The sequence below is a fragment of the Lagenorhynchus albirostris genome, chromosome 3 (assembly GCF_949774975.1).
Source record: "Lagenorhynchus albirostris chromosome 3, mLagAlb1.1, whole genome shotgun sequence".
Classification (NCBI taxonomy): Eukaryota; Metazoa; Chordata; class Mammalia; order Artiodactyla; family Delphinidae; genus Lagenorhynchus; species Lagenorhynchus albirostris.
In genome coordinates, this window is record NC_083097.1 from 160,046,642 (window position 1) to 160,061,833 (window position 15,192).

At 48.7% G+C, this 15,192-nt stretch overlaps 1 protein-coding gene across 7 annotated transcripts in view; it reads left to right on the plus strand.

The window, feature by feature from the left end:
* The first annotated feature begins 7,464 nt into the window (after window positions 1–7,464).
* UPF1 (UPF1 RNA helicase and ATPase) overlaps window positions 7,465–15,192 on the plus strand; it is a 36,206-nt gene continuing 28,478 nt past the window's right edge. For 3 of the 7 annotated variants that reach the window (XM_060144822.1, XM_060144823.1, XM_060144825.1), the window contains exon 1: window positions 7,468–7,975. In XM_060144822.1, coding sequence (XP_060000805.1) covers window positions 7,754–7,975 — 222 coding nt within the window. In that variant the 5' untranslated portion in view covers window positions 7,468–7,753. Of the gene's footprint in view, window positions 7,976–15,192 lie in introns of all 7 variants that reach the window. The other 4 variants (XR_009539753.1, XM_060144824.1, XR_009539752.1 and 1 more) reach the window with 4 other exon arrangements.

Genomic DNA, 15,192 nt, shown 5'->3' on the forward strand with positions numbered 1-15,192 from the left:
TCATAGGAATGGAATCATACAGAATTTGTCCTTCTTGGCCTGGCTCATTTCAATGTTAATCTCATCTAAAAAATACCTAGAGATCTAGAATAACGTTTAACCAAATATCTGGATACCATGGCCTAGTGAAGTTGACACCCAAAATTAACCATCATAAGTCCACCCCTTGTCAACTTGGCAATCATACACATGTACTTAAACCATACTTAATTTTCAAATAAAGTGTCATGCAGTTACTTATTGTGTTAGGCAAAATTATAACCAGGTCATAATTTTGCCTAACACAATACAACTTTCCTGTATACAATGAAAATGCATTAACCTTTTCTCTAGAGGAGAATGCAAAGTCCTTGGGTGATGTTTACTTTTGTTCTTGATAAACTTTAAGTTAAATACTACAATGTAAAGCTAACAATACTTAAATACTGTACTATAAAGTCAATATGTCTCATGTTCCATGATAAGAGGATAAGAGAAGGAAGAATATATAGATATTACACACACACATACATAACAAAAAAAAGAAGAAATACTCATGACAATTTCAGTCCTCACTTGCGTAACTGGTCACGTGGTCATGGCTGGTATTAACTACCTTCTTCTACTACCTGTTCCATATTCCCTTTGCCCTCAGCAAGCACCTGAGTGGTCATCGTCTTCTACCTCATAGGGTGACCCCAAACTTCATTCCTGAAGGGTCTGGGCCATTAGCAGTCCGAACTGAACTGAGTTGTTGTAGTTTTCCATTGACCTTAATCACAGGACCATGGTGATACTAAGATATGACTTCAGGGATCTCCTGTGGTCGAGACAGGCTTTTCCTTACCTCCATTGTGGAGTAGAAGGCTAATTTCCCCCTTGGACGTCACGATCCATCACCTCAGCCAGCACAGCCACCCCCTTCCTTGCCTGTTGATTCAGAGGCATGAGGAACCCAAAGTGGCCAGGTGGCCGTCTCAACTTCCAGTTCAATGAAATCATTGTTTCTCCTGGTCTAATCATTCCTCCCCTTGAAATGAAGACCTCTAGGCCAGTAGAGCATAAGGTCATGGGGACAGGAAGCAAAAGTTTTGCTAAGGGGTCACTAGTGGTAATAGTGAAAGGTGCCACTCCCACATCCACACCTTGATTCCTGGATCTGTGAATCCTTGCTATCAGACTCAGACCACATGCAGCCTCCTGGACAGGCTTCCTCAGCCCTGCAAGGTACTGCCACCTTGCTGGCACTGTAACTGAGTCTTCAAATGGCCATTCTATTGCTCTATCAAACTAGCTGCTTCAGGATGATGGGGAACATGGTAAGACCAGTGAATTCATCGCCACACTTCATTTGCTGTGCAGTGAGTTTCTTGATCAAAAGAACGCTATGTGGAGCACCATCATGGCGGACGAGGCATTCTGTAAGTCCACAGATGGTAGTTTTGGTAGAAGCATTACATGCAGAGAAGGCAATTCCACATCCAGAGTAAGTATCTATTCCAGTAAACAAAATGCTGCTTCTTCCATGATGGAAGTGGTCCAAAGTGATCAACCTGCCATTGGGTAGCTGGCCAGGCAATGGTGCCATACTGGGGGATCAGTGTTGGTCTCTGTTGTCGGCAGATTGGGCATTCGGCAGTGGCCATAGCTGGCCTGGCCTTAGTGAATGGAAGTCCAGGTGGCTGAGCCCACGCATAACTTCCATTCCTGCCACCATGGCCACTTGTTCATGCATGGTCCATTAGGTGGTGACAGGAGTGGCTGGGAAAAGAAGCTGACTGGTGTTCCCAGAATGGGTCATCCTGTCCATTCGATTATTAAAATACTCCTCTGTTGGGTTCACCCTTTGGTGAGCAATCACATGGGACACAAATATCTTCGCATTCCTCCCCCCGACCCCGCCATTCAAGGACGTCTATCTACATAGTCTTCCCCAGACTTTCTTGTTCCCAGTTTTCCAATGTTGTTCTTTCCAAGTCCCTGACCATCCAAACAAACCATTGGCTGCAGCCTATGAATCGGTGTATAATCATACATTTGGCCATTTCTCCCTCCAAGCAAAATGAACAGCTAAGTGCACTGGCTGAAATTCTGCCCACTGGGAGGGGTTCCCTTCGTGGCTGTCCTTCAGGGCTGTCACAGAGGGGCTGTAGTTTTATAGCTGTCCACTTTTGGTGGTGTCTGCATATTGCGCAGCCCCACCTGTAATCCAGGCCCAAGATTTCTCTTCCTCTGTCAACTGATCACAGGAAACTCTGCATAAGGCCATAGGTGCAGGCTGGGAGAGAGAAGGCAGTGTAACCGAAGTGGGGACCATGGGCATTTGGCCCATTTTTCAGGTATCTTACTTCTGCCTTCAGGGTCTGTTTGGGCCTGATATATATATATTTTTTAAATTAATTAATTGATTAATTTTTGGCTGCATTCAGTCTTCGTTGCTGCGCACGGGCTTTCTCTAGTTGCGGTGAGCGGGGGGGGCTACTCTTCGTTTTGGTGTGCGGGTTTCTCATTGTGGTGGCTTCTCTTGTTGCGGAGCACGGGGTCTAGGTGCGCGGGCTTCAGTAGTTGTGGCTTGCAGGCTCAGTAGTTGTGGCGCACGGGCTTAGTTGCTCCACGGCATGTGGAATCTTCCTGGACCAGGGCTCGAACCCATGTCCCCTGCATTGTCAGCGGAACTCTTAACCACTGGGCCACCAGGGAAGCCCAGGCCTGATCTTATATACATACCCCTTCCATTTGATGATGGGCTGCTGTGCACATCCTGTTTTATGTGTTGATGGATCAGACAGTGCTCAGTTCATGATGGCAGCTCAGATCCCATAGTAACTTGGTGGCTCATGGCGAAGGGTTCAGTCTCTACTAAGGCCCAGTAGCAGGCGTAAAGCTGTTTCCCCAAAGGAAAGTATTTACCTGCAGAGGATGGCAGGGCTTTGCTCCAAAATCCTAAGGGCTTGTGCTGCATTTCACCTACATGGGCTGCCAAAGGCTCCAAAGAGCATCGCTATCTGCCACTGACACCATTTGATCTGCTGGATCTTACAGTCAAAGTGGCAGAACAGTTTGCACAGCAGCCTGGACCTGTTGCAGAGCCCTCTCTTGTTCTGGGTCTCACTCAAAACCAGCAGTTTTTCAGGTCACTTGGTAAGTGGGCCAGAGTAACACACCCAAATGAGGAATATGTTGCCTCCACAATCCAAAGAGGCCCCCTAGGCTTTGTGTCCCTTTCTTGGTGACAGATGGGGCCAGATGCAACAACTTAAGCCACCTCAGAAGGGATACCTCTACACTCCCCACACCTCTGGATCCCTAAAAATTACACTGAGCTAGAAGGCCCCTGAATTTTTGTTGGATTTATTTCCTACTCTCTGACATGCAAATGTCTTACCAGTAAGTCCATAATGGTTGCTACTTCTTGTTCACTAGGTCCAATCAGCATAATGTCATCATTATAATGGACCAGTGTGACATCTTGTGAAAGGGAAAGGTGATCAAGATTTCTGAGAACTAAATTGTGACATGGGGCTGGAGAGTTGATGTACCCCTGAGGTAGGCCAGTGAAGGTGTATTGCTGGTCTCTTCAGCTGAAAGCAAACTACTTCTGGTCTTGGACAAGGATGGAGAAAAAGGCATTTGCCACCTATATAGCTGCATACCAGGTACCGAGAATGTGTTTATTTGCTCAAGGAATGAAACCACATCTTGGTAGGGCAGTTGCAACTGGAGTCAACCACCTGCTTAAGCTTGTGATAACCCACTGTCATTCTCCAAGCTCCATCTGTCCTCAGTACATGCCAAATAGCAGAGTTGAATGGGGATGTGCATTCAATCGCACCTTTCAAGTCCTTGATGTCGGCACTAATCTCTGCCATCCCTCCAGGAATGCAGTATTATTTTTGGTTTACCATTTTCTTAGCTAGAGACAGTTCTAGTGGCTTTCACTTGACCTTTCCCACCATAATAGCCCTCACTCCATAGGTCACGGAATGAATGTGAGGATTCTGCCAGCTGTTAAGTGTATCTATTCCAATTATGTATTCCAGAACTGGGGAAATACCACAGGATGGGTTCAGGGATCCACTGGACCCATTGTGAAATGGACCAGCTAAAACTCCATTGATAACTTGACTTCCATAAGCCCCTATTCTTTTTTTTTTTAAGTTTTAAGTTTTTTTAAAAAAATATTTAGTTATTTATTTATTTTTTGGCTGCATCGGGTCTAAGTTGTGGCAGGCAGGATCTTTTGTTGAGGCGCGCTGGGCTTCTCTCTAGTTGTGGCTTGCATGCATGCTCAATAGTTGTGTGCGGGCTTAGTTGCCCTGTAGCATGTGGGATCTTATTTCCCTGACCAGGGATGGAACCCATGTCCCCTGCATTGGAAGGTGGATTCTTAACCACTGGACCACCAGGGAAGTCCCCATAAGCCCCTATTCTGATTGATGGACCACAGTGATGTTTCGGGTCTCCCAGAATTAGTGTTGGTTCAGAGGCAGTGTCCAGTAATTCCTGAAAGGCCTAATTATTTCCTTTTCCCCAGTGCACAGTCACCCTGGTAAAGGGCCATAGGTTTCATTGGAGAAGACTGGGAGAAATGTTAACATACAAATTTTTGGTAGTGTGCCAGGGTCCTTCCTCAAGGGCACTCAGCCTCATCTTCCTTAAAGATGTTCTGGGTTTGTGAACTGGATCAAGTCTGAGGATTGACTGAGGGGCCGCGACTCTCTATTTTTATGATTCAAGTTAGACTTTTGTTCACTTGACCTAGAACTTTTCTGCTTAAACAGATCAAATAAGAACTTAGTAGGCTTCCCATCTATTTCACTTCTAGGAACACCATGATCATCTAGCCAATGCCATAGGTCTCTGTGAGTCAGACTATCCTGATTTTTTTTTTTTCCTGATTGCTGCTTTGACCCTGATGTCCATTATGGTAATGACACCCACCTTGCCTTTGGTGTTTGAGTGCCACCGCTTGGCTTGTGCCAACCTGGGATTCAATTACTCTCATTGCATTTAGGTTTCCCAATTCAGTGGCAGCAGTTACTGTTATAAGTTCTGAGCTACAGAGAAGAGAGATCATAGAGCTCCTCCAGGATGCTGGGGTTCCCTCACAAATTTATTTCTCACAATCATGGTGAAAGTTGTATCCTTGGGACCTCCCAGGTTGGGTGAGTAGGTCTTAAATGACAACTCCACTCTACATTTTCGTCTCCCTAGGCCTTAGACTCCTTTCCTCAAGAGTAAACCATAGTTACTGTTGAATTGTTTATTTCTCCTTTCAATTTGTCACATTTTGCTTCATGTATTTTGGGTCTCTACTGTTAGGTAGAGACCCAAAATACATTATTTCTTCCTGATAGACGGAAACTTTTATCATTATATAATGTTCTTTGTCTCAAGTAACAATTTTTGTCTTAACATCTGAGATTAGTATAGCCAGTCCAGCTCTCTTTGGGTTACTATTTGCATGGAGTGTCTTTTTCTCTCCATTTACTTTCAATTTTGTCTTTGAATCTAAAGTGAGTCTTTTGTAGACAGCATAGTTGAACCATGATTTTAAAAAATCAGTTCTGACAATCTCTGTCTTTTAAGTGGAGAATTTAATCCATTTACAGTTAGTGTAATTACACATAAAGACTTATTTCTGCCATTTGCTATTTGCTTTCTATACGTCATGTCTTTTTTTTTCAATTCCTCCATTACCGACTTCTTTTGTGTTAAATAGATATGCTTTAGTGAATTATCAAATACACTAAAACGTTTTGCAAATGTGAGTGTATGTAGGACACAAGAGGAGATCCTTAGAAATGGAATTGCTAGGTCAAATGCAGGGCAGGGCATGCATTTAAAACTCTGATAAGGGGGACTTCCCTGGTGGCACAGTGGTTAAGAATCCATCTGCCAATGCAGGGGACATGGGTTCGAGCCCTGCTCTGGGAAGATCTCACATGCCACGGAGCAACTAAGCCCATGTGCCACAGCTACTGAGCCTGAGCTCTAGACCCTGAGAGCCACAACTACTGAGCCAGAGTGCCACAACTACTGAAGCCCATGCAACTAGAGCCTTGCTCTGCAACAAGAGAAGCCACTGCAATAAGAAGCCCGCGCACCGCAACGAAGAGTAGCCCCCACTCGCCACAACAAGAGAAAGCCCATGCACAGCAACGAAGACCCAACGCAGCCAAAAATAAATAAATAAAATTAATTAATAAAAATAAATAAATAAAACTCTGATAAGTTTTACCACATTGGTCTTAAATGCTTCTACCAATTCAATTGGATATTTTCCATAGAGGGCTTTGCATTTTATTGAAAGCATCTGTTGGCTTGTTGGGATTCTCCCTTAAACTCTCACCCTGGAGAGGGGGACCTAATTATTCATTTTTTATATTCCCACATTTTAGTGCACAGGAAGCCAAAAAAGATGTGAAGAAGGAAAAAGGAAACTCTTATCATGTTGTGACAGGAATATTGGAAAATGAGGAACAATGCAGCATCAGGAACTTTTAGTGTAGCCATGCAAACCAGGAGCCTTGTGAGCTGACTTCAAGTATTTAGTCCCAGAATCTTGGGAAGTGGCAGGTTCTCGAAGACACTTTACAAAAAAGGAAACTGAGGCTAGAAGTTAGGAAATTAATGCTCAGAAACTAGTAACTGAACTTTTACTGAGCACCTCCTGTGTGTTGGCATTATTCTTCCCATTGGGGAAGCCCATGATCACATGGTCAGCTCCTGTCCACATGGAACTTTCCTTTATAAATACTTCTTAAGGGAGTAAATAGTAGCTCATTTATTCCTCATTCCATCTTAATGGCTATTATTTCCCTTTCCCAGATGAGAAAACCCTAGGCTCAGAGAGGTGAAATCACTTGTACAAAGCCACACAGCCAGTAGGTGGTCAGGTCTGGATTTCAACTCAGAGCAAGTACTCCCAATCGCTTTGTTATATATATACTGCCTCTGAATAATATTATTGTCCAGAGCAGCAGCAATCACCATTTCCGCGTGCTAGGCTCTGTGGTAAGGACTGTCCCCATTCATTTATTCAACCAATGCACACTGAGCAGCTACCTTGTGCCAGGCGCCTCCATTTTAAAGATGGGTTAACAGGCCCAGGGAGCTTCTTCGAGAGATGCGGACGCACCGCACCGTCCTGGTGAAGCCTCCCCAGCTGGGTGTTCCACCTATGTAAGGCATTCAGTTGGCGCTCAGTTAACCCAAGACACTGCCACCGCCTGACACAGACGACCAAATCCGAAACCAACCTCTGCCCCAGCGCCACAGAGCAGCGGTTGGGGCGTGACCACGTACTGGAGCGTCTGCTGAGACGGCAGTTGGAAGCCCCGCCCCCCACGCGTGCACGTTGCGCGTCCCGTCGGCCCGCTAGGCTCCGGGAGTCCGGGCGCGGTTGGAGGCGTCCTCAAGGAGTGCGCGCGCCTGCGCCGGCGTCGGGCTCGCGCACGCGCACCTGCGCTGGCGTCGGGCTCGCGCACGCGCACGGCGGCGACGGCAGCGGTGGCGGCGGTTCCTGCCGAGGGCTGCGAGGGCGGGCGGCTCCGAAGGAAGCGGCGAAGCTGAGAGGCTCGGCGGCAGCGGCGGCGGTTTGGCGCGCGTGACTCTCGACCCTGCTCGCTCTGCGGCGGGCGTTTTGATCCGTTTTCACGGGCGCGGGCGCAGCGGCGGCGGCGGCAGCCCGAGGCCTGCGGCCTAGGCCTCAGCGCGGCGGCGGGCTCGAGTGAGGTGTGGAGCCGGCCTGAGAGCTCTACGCGGCGGCACCATGAGCGTGGAGGCGTACGGGCCCAGCTCGCAGACGCTCACCTTCCTGGACACTGAGGAGGCCGAGCTGCTCGGCGCCGACACCCAGGGCTCCGAGTTCGAGTTTACCGACTTCACTCTCCCCAGCCAGACGCAGACGCCCCCCGGCGGCCCCGGAGGTGGCGGCGCTGGGGCCCCGGTCTGCGCGGGCCCGGGCGCGGCGGCCGGACAGCTCGACGCGCAGGTGAGCGGCACATGGCGACGCCGGAAGCCGGGGCCGGGCCTCGGCGGTCGGGGACCTGCCCCGGTTTCCCCTCCAGCCGGGCCCAGGCTGATCTGCTCGGGTCCCACAGCCCGGCCGGGTGCGGAGTAACCTGGACGGGCATCTCCCGCTCAGGACGTGCCCGGAGTAACCTGCCCCAGTTTCCGCTCTCCAGCCGGACCCGGGTAGATCTCCTTCAAGTTCCGCTCTGGTTGCGTCCGAGTGATCTCAGGACCTAGCTCAGGCCGGGTCTTACGTGATCTGTCCCAAGTCCTCTTCCGGGCCTGTCCGAGGTGAGCGGCCCTAGGTCCGTCTCTGGACAGGTTGGGGGCGACTTGTCCCCGAGTTCTCCTCCAGCTGGGTCAGTGCCCTGCTCAAACCAGCTCCGGGGTGATCTGCTCCGGTTCCCCCTCTGGCTGATGCGACCGCCCTGCCCCACTCCCTTACCTGTGGCCGCAGCCATCGGGGCACCCCCGCCCCCATTCATGCCCACTGTGCGGCGGGTTCAAATTTCACCGGGCCCTGGGATGCTGGCGAGAGGAGGGTCGAGGCTTCCCCAGCAGACACGGAATTTTTGCATCCAATCGAGAACCCCACACTCTCTGGCTTTTAAGATTATTCATGAAGCAGTTTGCGTTTTGTTTTTCCTTCTTGCATTGCCTGTTGCTGAAATCGACCTGTTACGTAACTCCACAGCCCTGCCTTGGAAAAGTTGGTTTTGAGTTTGTTCCTCCAATGGGGCCGTGGTAGTGGGTTTCATATAAATGGTTCTGCCACGTCAGAAAGTTTTGTTCTTAATAATGTGAACATTTAGCGAAGGCTGCTCAGTTATTTTAAATATGGGTTTGTGTTACGAGAGTGTGTTAGGCATACACTTCCTGGACCTGGGTCCTTGCCCCGGGGTGGGAGAAGGGGCTGGCAGTGGTCTTGGGCTGGGCTCCCCAGGAATGTAGCCATCTTCCTGTGGATCTCAGATTCCATTCCTGTGCCTGGCACCTCCCTCAGGTTTATTTTCCTGAATTCTCAGCCAGGGAGGAGCTATAGGGTTCACCTTGTCATAGGTGTCCCTTAGCAAGAGGATCCACCGCCAGGGTGCGGGGAGCTAACCCATCCTCAGCCAGAGTGAGCTCAAACCCTGTCCTGGAGGAGGGGGCTTACATTCTAGTTGGATGAGTCATTCCCGTGGGTAGACCACCCACCTGGACTTTCTTTTAGCCCCTAATAGAAGCAGAAAACATTTGACTCATGCTAACCCCAGATTCCTTAAAAATAGAAGCTTGATGGGTGGGGCATCAGGGAGAACAGGTGTGCACCATATGTATGTTTTTTCGGTTTTGTTTACATATGGTGGGGGAAGGTAGGAGAGAGGGGAGAGTTTGCATGGAGAAATGAATGAGCCGCTGGAGGCTCATGATAACGCCTGTAGTTTCATACTCTGTAGACCTGTTTCCACAGCTGTAAAATGGGGATAACAGCTATATTTTTGTTACTTTTGAACATACGTGAAATCTGGACTCATGTATGAATGGATAGACCAGATAGTGCTGTCTGTAATTTGTGTCCAGCGTGTCCGGAAGGCTGAGGATAAAGATCTCTTGGTTGAGCAGTGTGCCATGACCCGTGGCAGCTCAGGGTTGTGAGAGGTAATCGTTTTATTGGAAATCCTGTTTAAACTGTAGCCTATAAAACAGCAAGCCTGGAGCAGCTCTGAGTTCTAGTTGGGTTCTTTTTTTTTTTTTTAAATTAATAAATAAATATATTTACTTATTTATTTTTGGCTGCATTGGGTCTTCATTGCTGTGTGCGGGCTTTCTCTAGTTGTGGTGAGTGGGGGCTACTCATTGCGTTGGCTTCTCTTGTATCGGAGCACAGGCTCTAGGCACGTGGGCTCAGTAGTTGTGGCTCACGGGCTCTAGAGCGCAGGCTCAGTAGTTGTGGCTCACGGGCTTAGTTGCTCCGCGGCATGTGGGATCTTCCCGGACCAGGGCTCGAACCCATGTCCCCTGCATTGGCAGGCGGATTCTTAACCACTGCGCCACCAGGGAAGTCCCTGGGCTTCTCTTCTGAGTGCCTTTTGATTTTATCTTATTGGATAAGTGGCTGTGGATTGTCAAGTGCTGGGCAACCACTTTTGTTTCACAGCTTTACCGAGGTAGAATTCACATACCATACACTTCACCCATTCAAAGTGTGCAATTCAGTGACTTCAGTACATTCAGAGTTGTGCAGCCACCACCACAGTCGATTTTAGGACATTTTCATCACCATAAAAAGAAGCCCTGCACCCCTTAGCCTGTCAGTCCTCCCTTCTCTAACCCCAGGCAGCCACTAATCTTCCTATCTCTGGATTTATGTACTCTGGACATTTCATATAAATAGACATATAGTATGTGGTCTTTTGTTCTTTTACTGAGCATGTTTTCAGGGTTCATCTATGTTGTGGCATGTATCTGCTCCATTCCTTATTATGACTGAATGATATTCCACAGCACAGACAGACCACATTTTGTTTATCCACTTACCTGTCGGTGGACATTTGAGTTGTTTTTGTTTTTAGCTGTTATGGAAAATGCTGCTGTGAACGTCTGTGTAGAGGTTTCTGTGTGGACGTAAGCCTTCAGTGAAATTGGTGGGTGGTATGGTAACAACTGCCTGTTGCTTTTTCGGGTGCTGCCAGACTGCTTTCCGGTGTGTAGCCACTTTTGATATCAGTCTTGACTGCCAGTTTTGCACAGTTGGTTTTATCTGAAAGTTTGTTGAGGTAACACATGTGTGTCTTGGCCAGGGTGGGAGAATGGCAGGCAGAGGTGACTCCTGCTGAGCTCTGAGTTGGTTCCAGTGACACTTGTTTTCTTGTTTATTATTTGAAACTGATATTTATCAAAGCCCTGACAGGTGTCCTTAAGATAAAGGGACAGTTTTCTTTTGGGTATTTGACCCTTTCCTGGCCCCTTCCCCTGCCCCTCAAAGGGCAGGGAAAGGTAATTTTGGAAGTCCTTTGCATAATAGCTGGTATTACAGACCTTCTGGTCTGCCTAGTTGGAATATTTCCCCTTGACTGTTGCTACTATTGTGTTTCCTCCAAACATTGGAATTATGGTGAAAATCTTAAGAGTTGGGAACACTGCCAAACAAAAAAAAGGAAATGAACCATTGATACAGCCAGCAACATGGATGTATCTTCAAATAATTCCAGTGAGTGAAAGATGCACTTAAAAAAGAGTATATACTCTTTGATTCTGTTCATATAAAACTCTAGAAAGTGCTAGGTAACCTACAGTGACAGAAGGCAGATCAGTGGTTGTGGGGAGGGGAGGAAAGGAGAGAGGGATGGCAAAGGCACGAGGAGACTGAGGGTGATGGATGTGTTTGTTACCTTTATTGATGGATTCACCGGTGTTTATGTACATTGATGTGTGTCAATTTATAAAATTATAAAGAACTGCTACCTACTCTTCAAAACCTGCTGCCTTCAGAAGTCAGGGAAGGCTGTTCCAGCATATCCTTGATTGTCCAGGTAAACAGATCATCTTCTGCTTCCTGGCCCTCAGCTTATGGTGAGGAGTGAGTTCCATATAGTTCCGGGGTTCCTAAAAGTGGTGAGTTTAAAATTTGAGTCAGCCCTTTTTTGTTCCGTGAACACTCAGTACAGCTGTGACATAAGTACGCCTTGAGAAAATTGGAGATGAGATGCTGCTAACCTCGCAGGAGCTCTGGCATGTGTTCTACCTGTACTTTCCTCTTATTGGATTTCTGGCGTTTGGTTCCAAACCCCTGAAAGGGAGGGCTTACGTGTCAGTTACTGCTTAATAAGCGAAGTAACTCCTAACTCTATTTACCCAATTAGTTTTGTTACCCAGATTCAGCATGATTGGGGGGAAAAGGTAACACTAATACAATACCAATATTAACAGCAGAACAAAGTTCTCTATCAATCTAGCTCCCACAACCAAAAAAGAGAGGCATCTTTCTAATAGCTTTACTGGGCTTCCCTGGTGGTGCAGTGGTTTAGAATCCACCTGCCAATGCAGGGGACACAGGTTCGAGCCCTGGTCCGGGATGATCCCACATGCCGCAGAGCAACTAAGCCCGTGTGCCACAACTACTGAGCCTGTGCTCTAGAGCCCGCGAGCCGCAACTACTGAGCCCGCGTGCCTAGAGCCCGTGCTCCGCAACGAGGGAAGCCACTGCAGTGAGAAGCCTGTGCACCGCAATGAAGAGTAACCCCCGGTCGCTGCAGGTAGAGAAAGCCCGTGCAGAGCAATGAAGACCCAGTGCAGCCAAAAAAAAAGTAATAATAAAATAAATAAATGATAGCTTTACTGAGGTATGGTCATATACCAGGGTCCTCTTGTTTGTTTGTTTTTTTATAATTTTTACAATTTCACACACCTTGATCTGGGTCATAGATATAAGCAGGTAAGACATACTTTTTTTTTTGGCTTTGCCAAGCAGCTTGCAGGATCTTAGTTCCCCGACCAGGGACTGAACCCGGGCCCCTGGCATTGGAAGCACGGAGTCCTAACCACTAGACCGCCAGGCAGTTCCCGAGGCCTCTTGTTTTTAAGTGTTCAATTCAGTGTTTTGTGTTTTTTTTTGTAAATTTACTGGGCTGTGTAGCCATCCCAACAGTCACTCACTGTCCTGCGTTCTCTTTCATGTCACCTTTCCTTTTCTCTTCTATTTTTGCTCCTTCTAATCTTGGTAGTTTCTTGTTAAAGCTCTAAGGTAGGGAGATCGGGTGACCCCGTGCTTCCCATTCCAGGTCACACACTGGGGAGATGTGGTGCCTCGTGTGCTAGGTAGGTTCTGTGCTGGTGTTCAGAGGTAGGAGCTGAGGCCTGGCCACACTGCTCATGTGGTGAGCCTGGGAGCCCTCATGTGTCTGTTCACGTTTTGTTTTGTTCCCTCTGCACAGACTCTCAGGCTGACCTCCTCAGCCTGGTTCTCAATGCCCGTCCTCTCAGTACTTCTGTTTCACTGTCTTGCTGTGCTTGGGGAGGGCTGACTCCCACTGGGAGTCAATGTGAGTCCTTTGCCAACTGCAGCTGCTTTGTTAGAAATGGCAGGTGCTGCCCAGTCTGCAGTTGACCCTGGGGACAGTGAGGGCCCAGAGGAGGGAAAGGGAAAAAAGCCTTTGTGAGTGGTGGTCCTTGAGTTGTTCAGGAAGTGCACCCTGAACAACTTGGGCACAGGGCTTGGCATGGAGGGAAAAGGGCTGTTGTCCACGACGAGGGGCTCGGGCTGGATCCTGGAGCCTTGTGTTGCTGCTGAGGGGTGCCGTGACCTCCCTTGAGAGGAAGGGCCCTTAGGTGGCAGGGAGACCTGGCAGAGTTTGGCTGAGGCTAGAAGGGGAGCTCAGGCAGAGGGCGCTGGGGTCAGATGTGTGCCCTCAGGTGCGCACATGTGTGAACTACCACAGTACCAGGTGGCCACAGTGGCCACTCCTCCTCAGGCACATGCTCGTCACTGCGCTGAGCACCCCGTTGTCCCCGAGTCCTCATAACTCCTCTAGAGCAGGCGTGAGTTCTTTTCTGATGGTTTACATCAGGGCCCGGGACCCCCTGGGCTGAGGCAGGGCTCCCCTTGGATGGGAGGTGTGAGTAGGGGGTCAGCAGACCTTTGGAGGTGCTGCCCCGAGAGCTGGGTGAGAGGCCTTGCAGGAGGGAGAGGCCCCACCAGAGCACTGTGCGCAGGGGCTGGAGGGGCAGATTGTGGGCAGTGGCTCTCAACTGAGGGGCAGTTGTGGTGGTTAGCGTGGTAGGGGTGGTCTTTTGGTGGTATAGGACAGTCCAGCTCACAGAGAAGGGCCAAGATGACCATTGTGTTCAGTGGGACCCAGAGCAGAATGTGGCCTGGGAGGTGCAGAGGGGGCAGTGAGTCGGGCCGGGTCTTTAGTGCTCCCTTTTCCAAGTCTTATGGGGCCCCAGTCTTGGGGGGCTTTGAACTCTTCTTGCCGGAAGAGCTTTCCTTGAGGGCAAAATCCTACTTCCTCTGATAAACAACAGGAATGCTGGGTCCTGGGATCCCATGGCTGGCATAGGGTCCTTGTGCCTTTTTATGTGTGTTGGTCCACTAGCAGCTTGCAAGTTGGACAACTGAGCCGGGTTTCTCAGGATCCCTGTGGACTGTTGCCAGGACGGCTTCTAGACAGTACAGTTGATTTAGGCTGCCTGCTGAGCTGTGAGTAGCCCTTTGTCATGACTGAGGATAGCACCTTCCTATCTACCCTAGCTTCTCGCATAGCTCAGCTGCCAGGGCTGACAGTGAAGCTGGAGGGGTTGCTTGCCTCATCCCGAGGCAGAAGCCATTTGGTACAAGCTGTGCTCATCTTCCATCACTCCTTTCAAGTGCATGGCTCTGCAGAGCTAACACAGATTCCAGGCAGCCACCTTGTCCACCTGTATTGTGTAAAAATGTTTATTAGGAATTCTCTCGTGTATAAGTAGATAAAGCAAATCCTGCCCATCTGTCTTCTTGATTTGATGGTTGTGAAGATTTTCTTTTCTCTCTTTTTTCTTTTTCTTTGCTGAAGTGTTTTAAAGCAAATCCAACTTGTCATTTCACTCTTCTGAGGTTGAGCCATATGAGTTAGTGATACTCAACCATTTAGACTTATGCTATTTAGAATGCATTTCTAAAAACATGAAAAGGGCATCTTTCCTTCATAGCTGTACTGCTGTGGTCAGACAAACAGCACCAACAGTAGTTTTTCAGGATCATCTAATATTGAATACATGGGGCTTCCCTTTCTCCACAGTCAGATTATTTACCTGGTCCGGATCCCTGTGAGGTCTAGTGTTAATGTGATTGATTGTCACGTCTCCAGCCCTGCTCTTCTGGGCAGCCCCTCCCTCTTCTTCTTTTCATGCCACTGAGCCAGGATCCGGTCCAGGTCATTGTCCTGTGAGGTGTCCTGCCTTCTGGACTGAACCTCTCCTCACAGCCTGGCTTCTCCCTGCAGGTGTGGGTGGATTCCATGTCAGTCTGTGAGCTCCTTTGCGAGTGGCTGACCCCAGAGCTGGGCAGGCAGGGGCAGCACAGGGTGAGCTGCAGACACCCCAAACAGGTCGAGGATATTCTTGAGCTTTGAAATGAACGGCAGGGGTGGATTTGGCATTTGGTCAAAACAAGGGTCTACTGAAAAAAGGGAGGCAGGTAGAACTCCTTTAACCCAAAGCTCAGGGACTGCTGTGTTG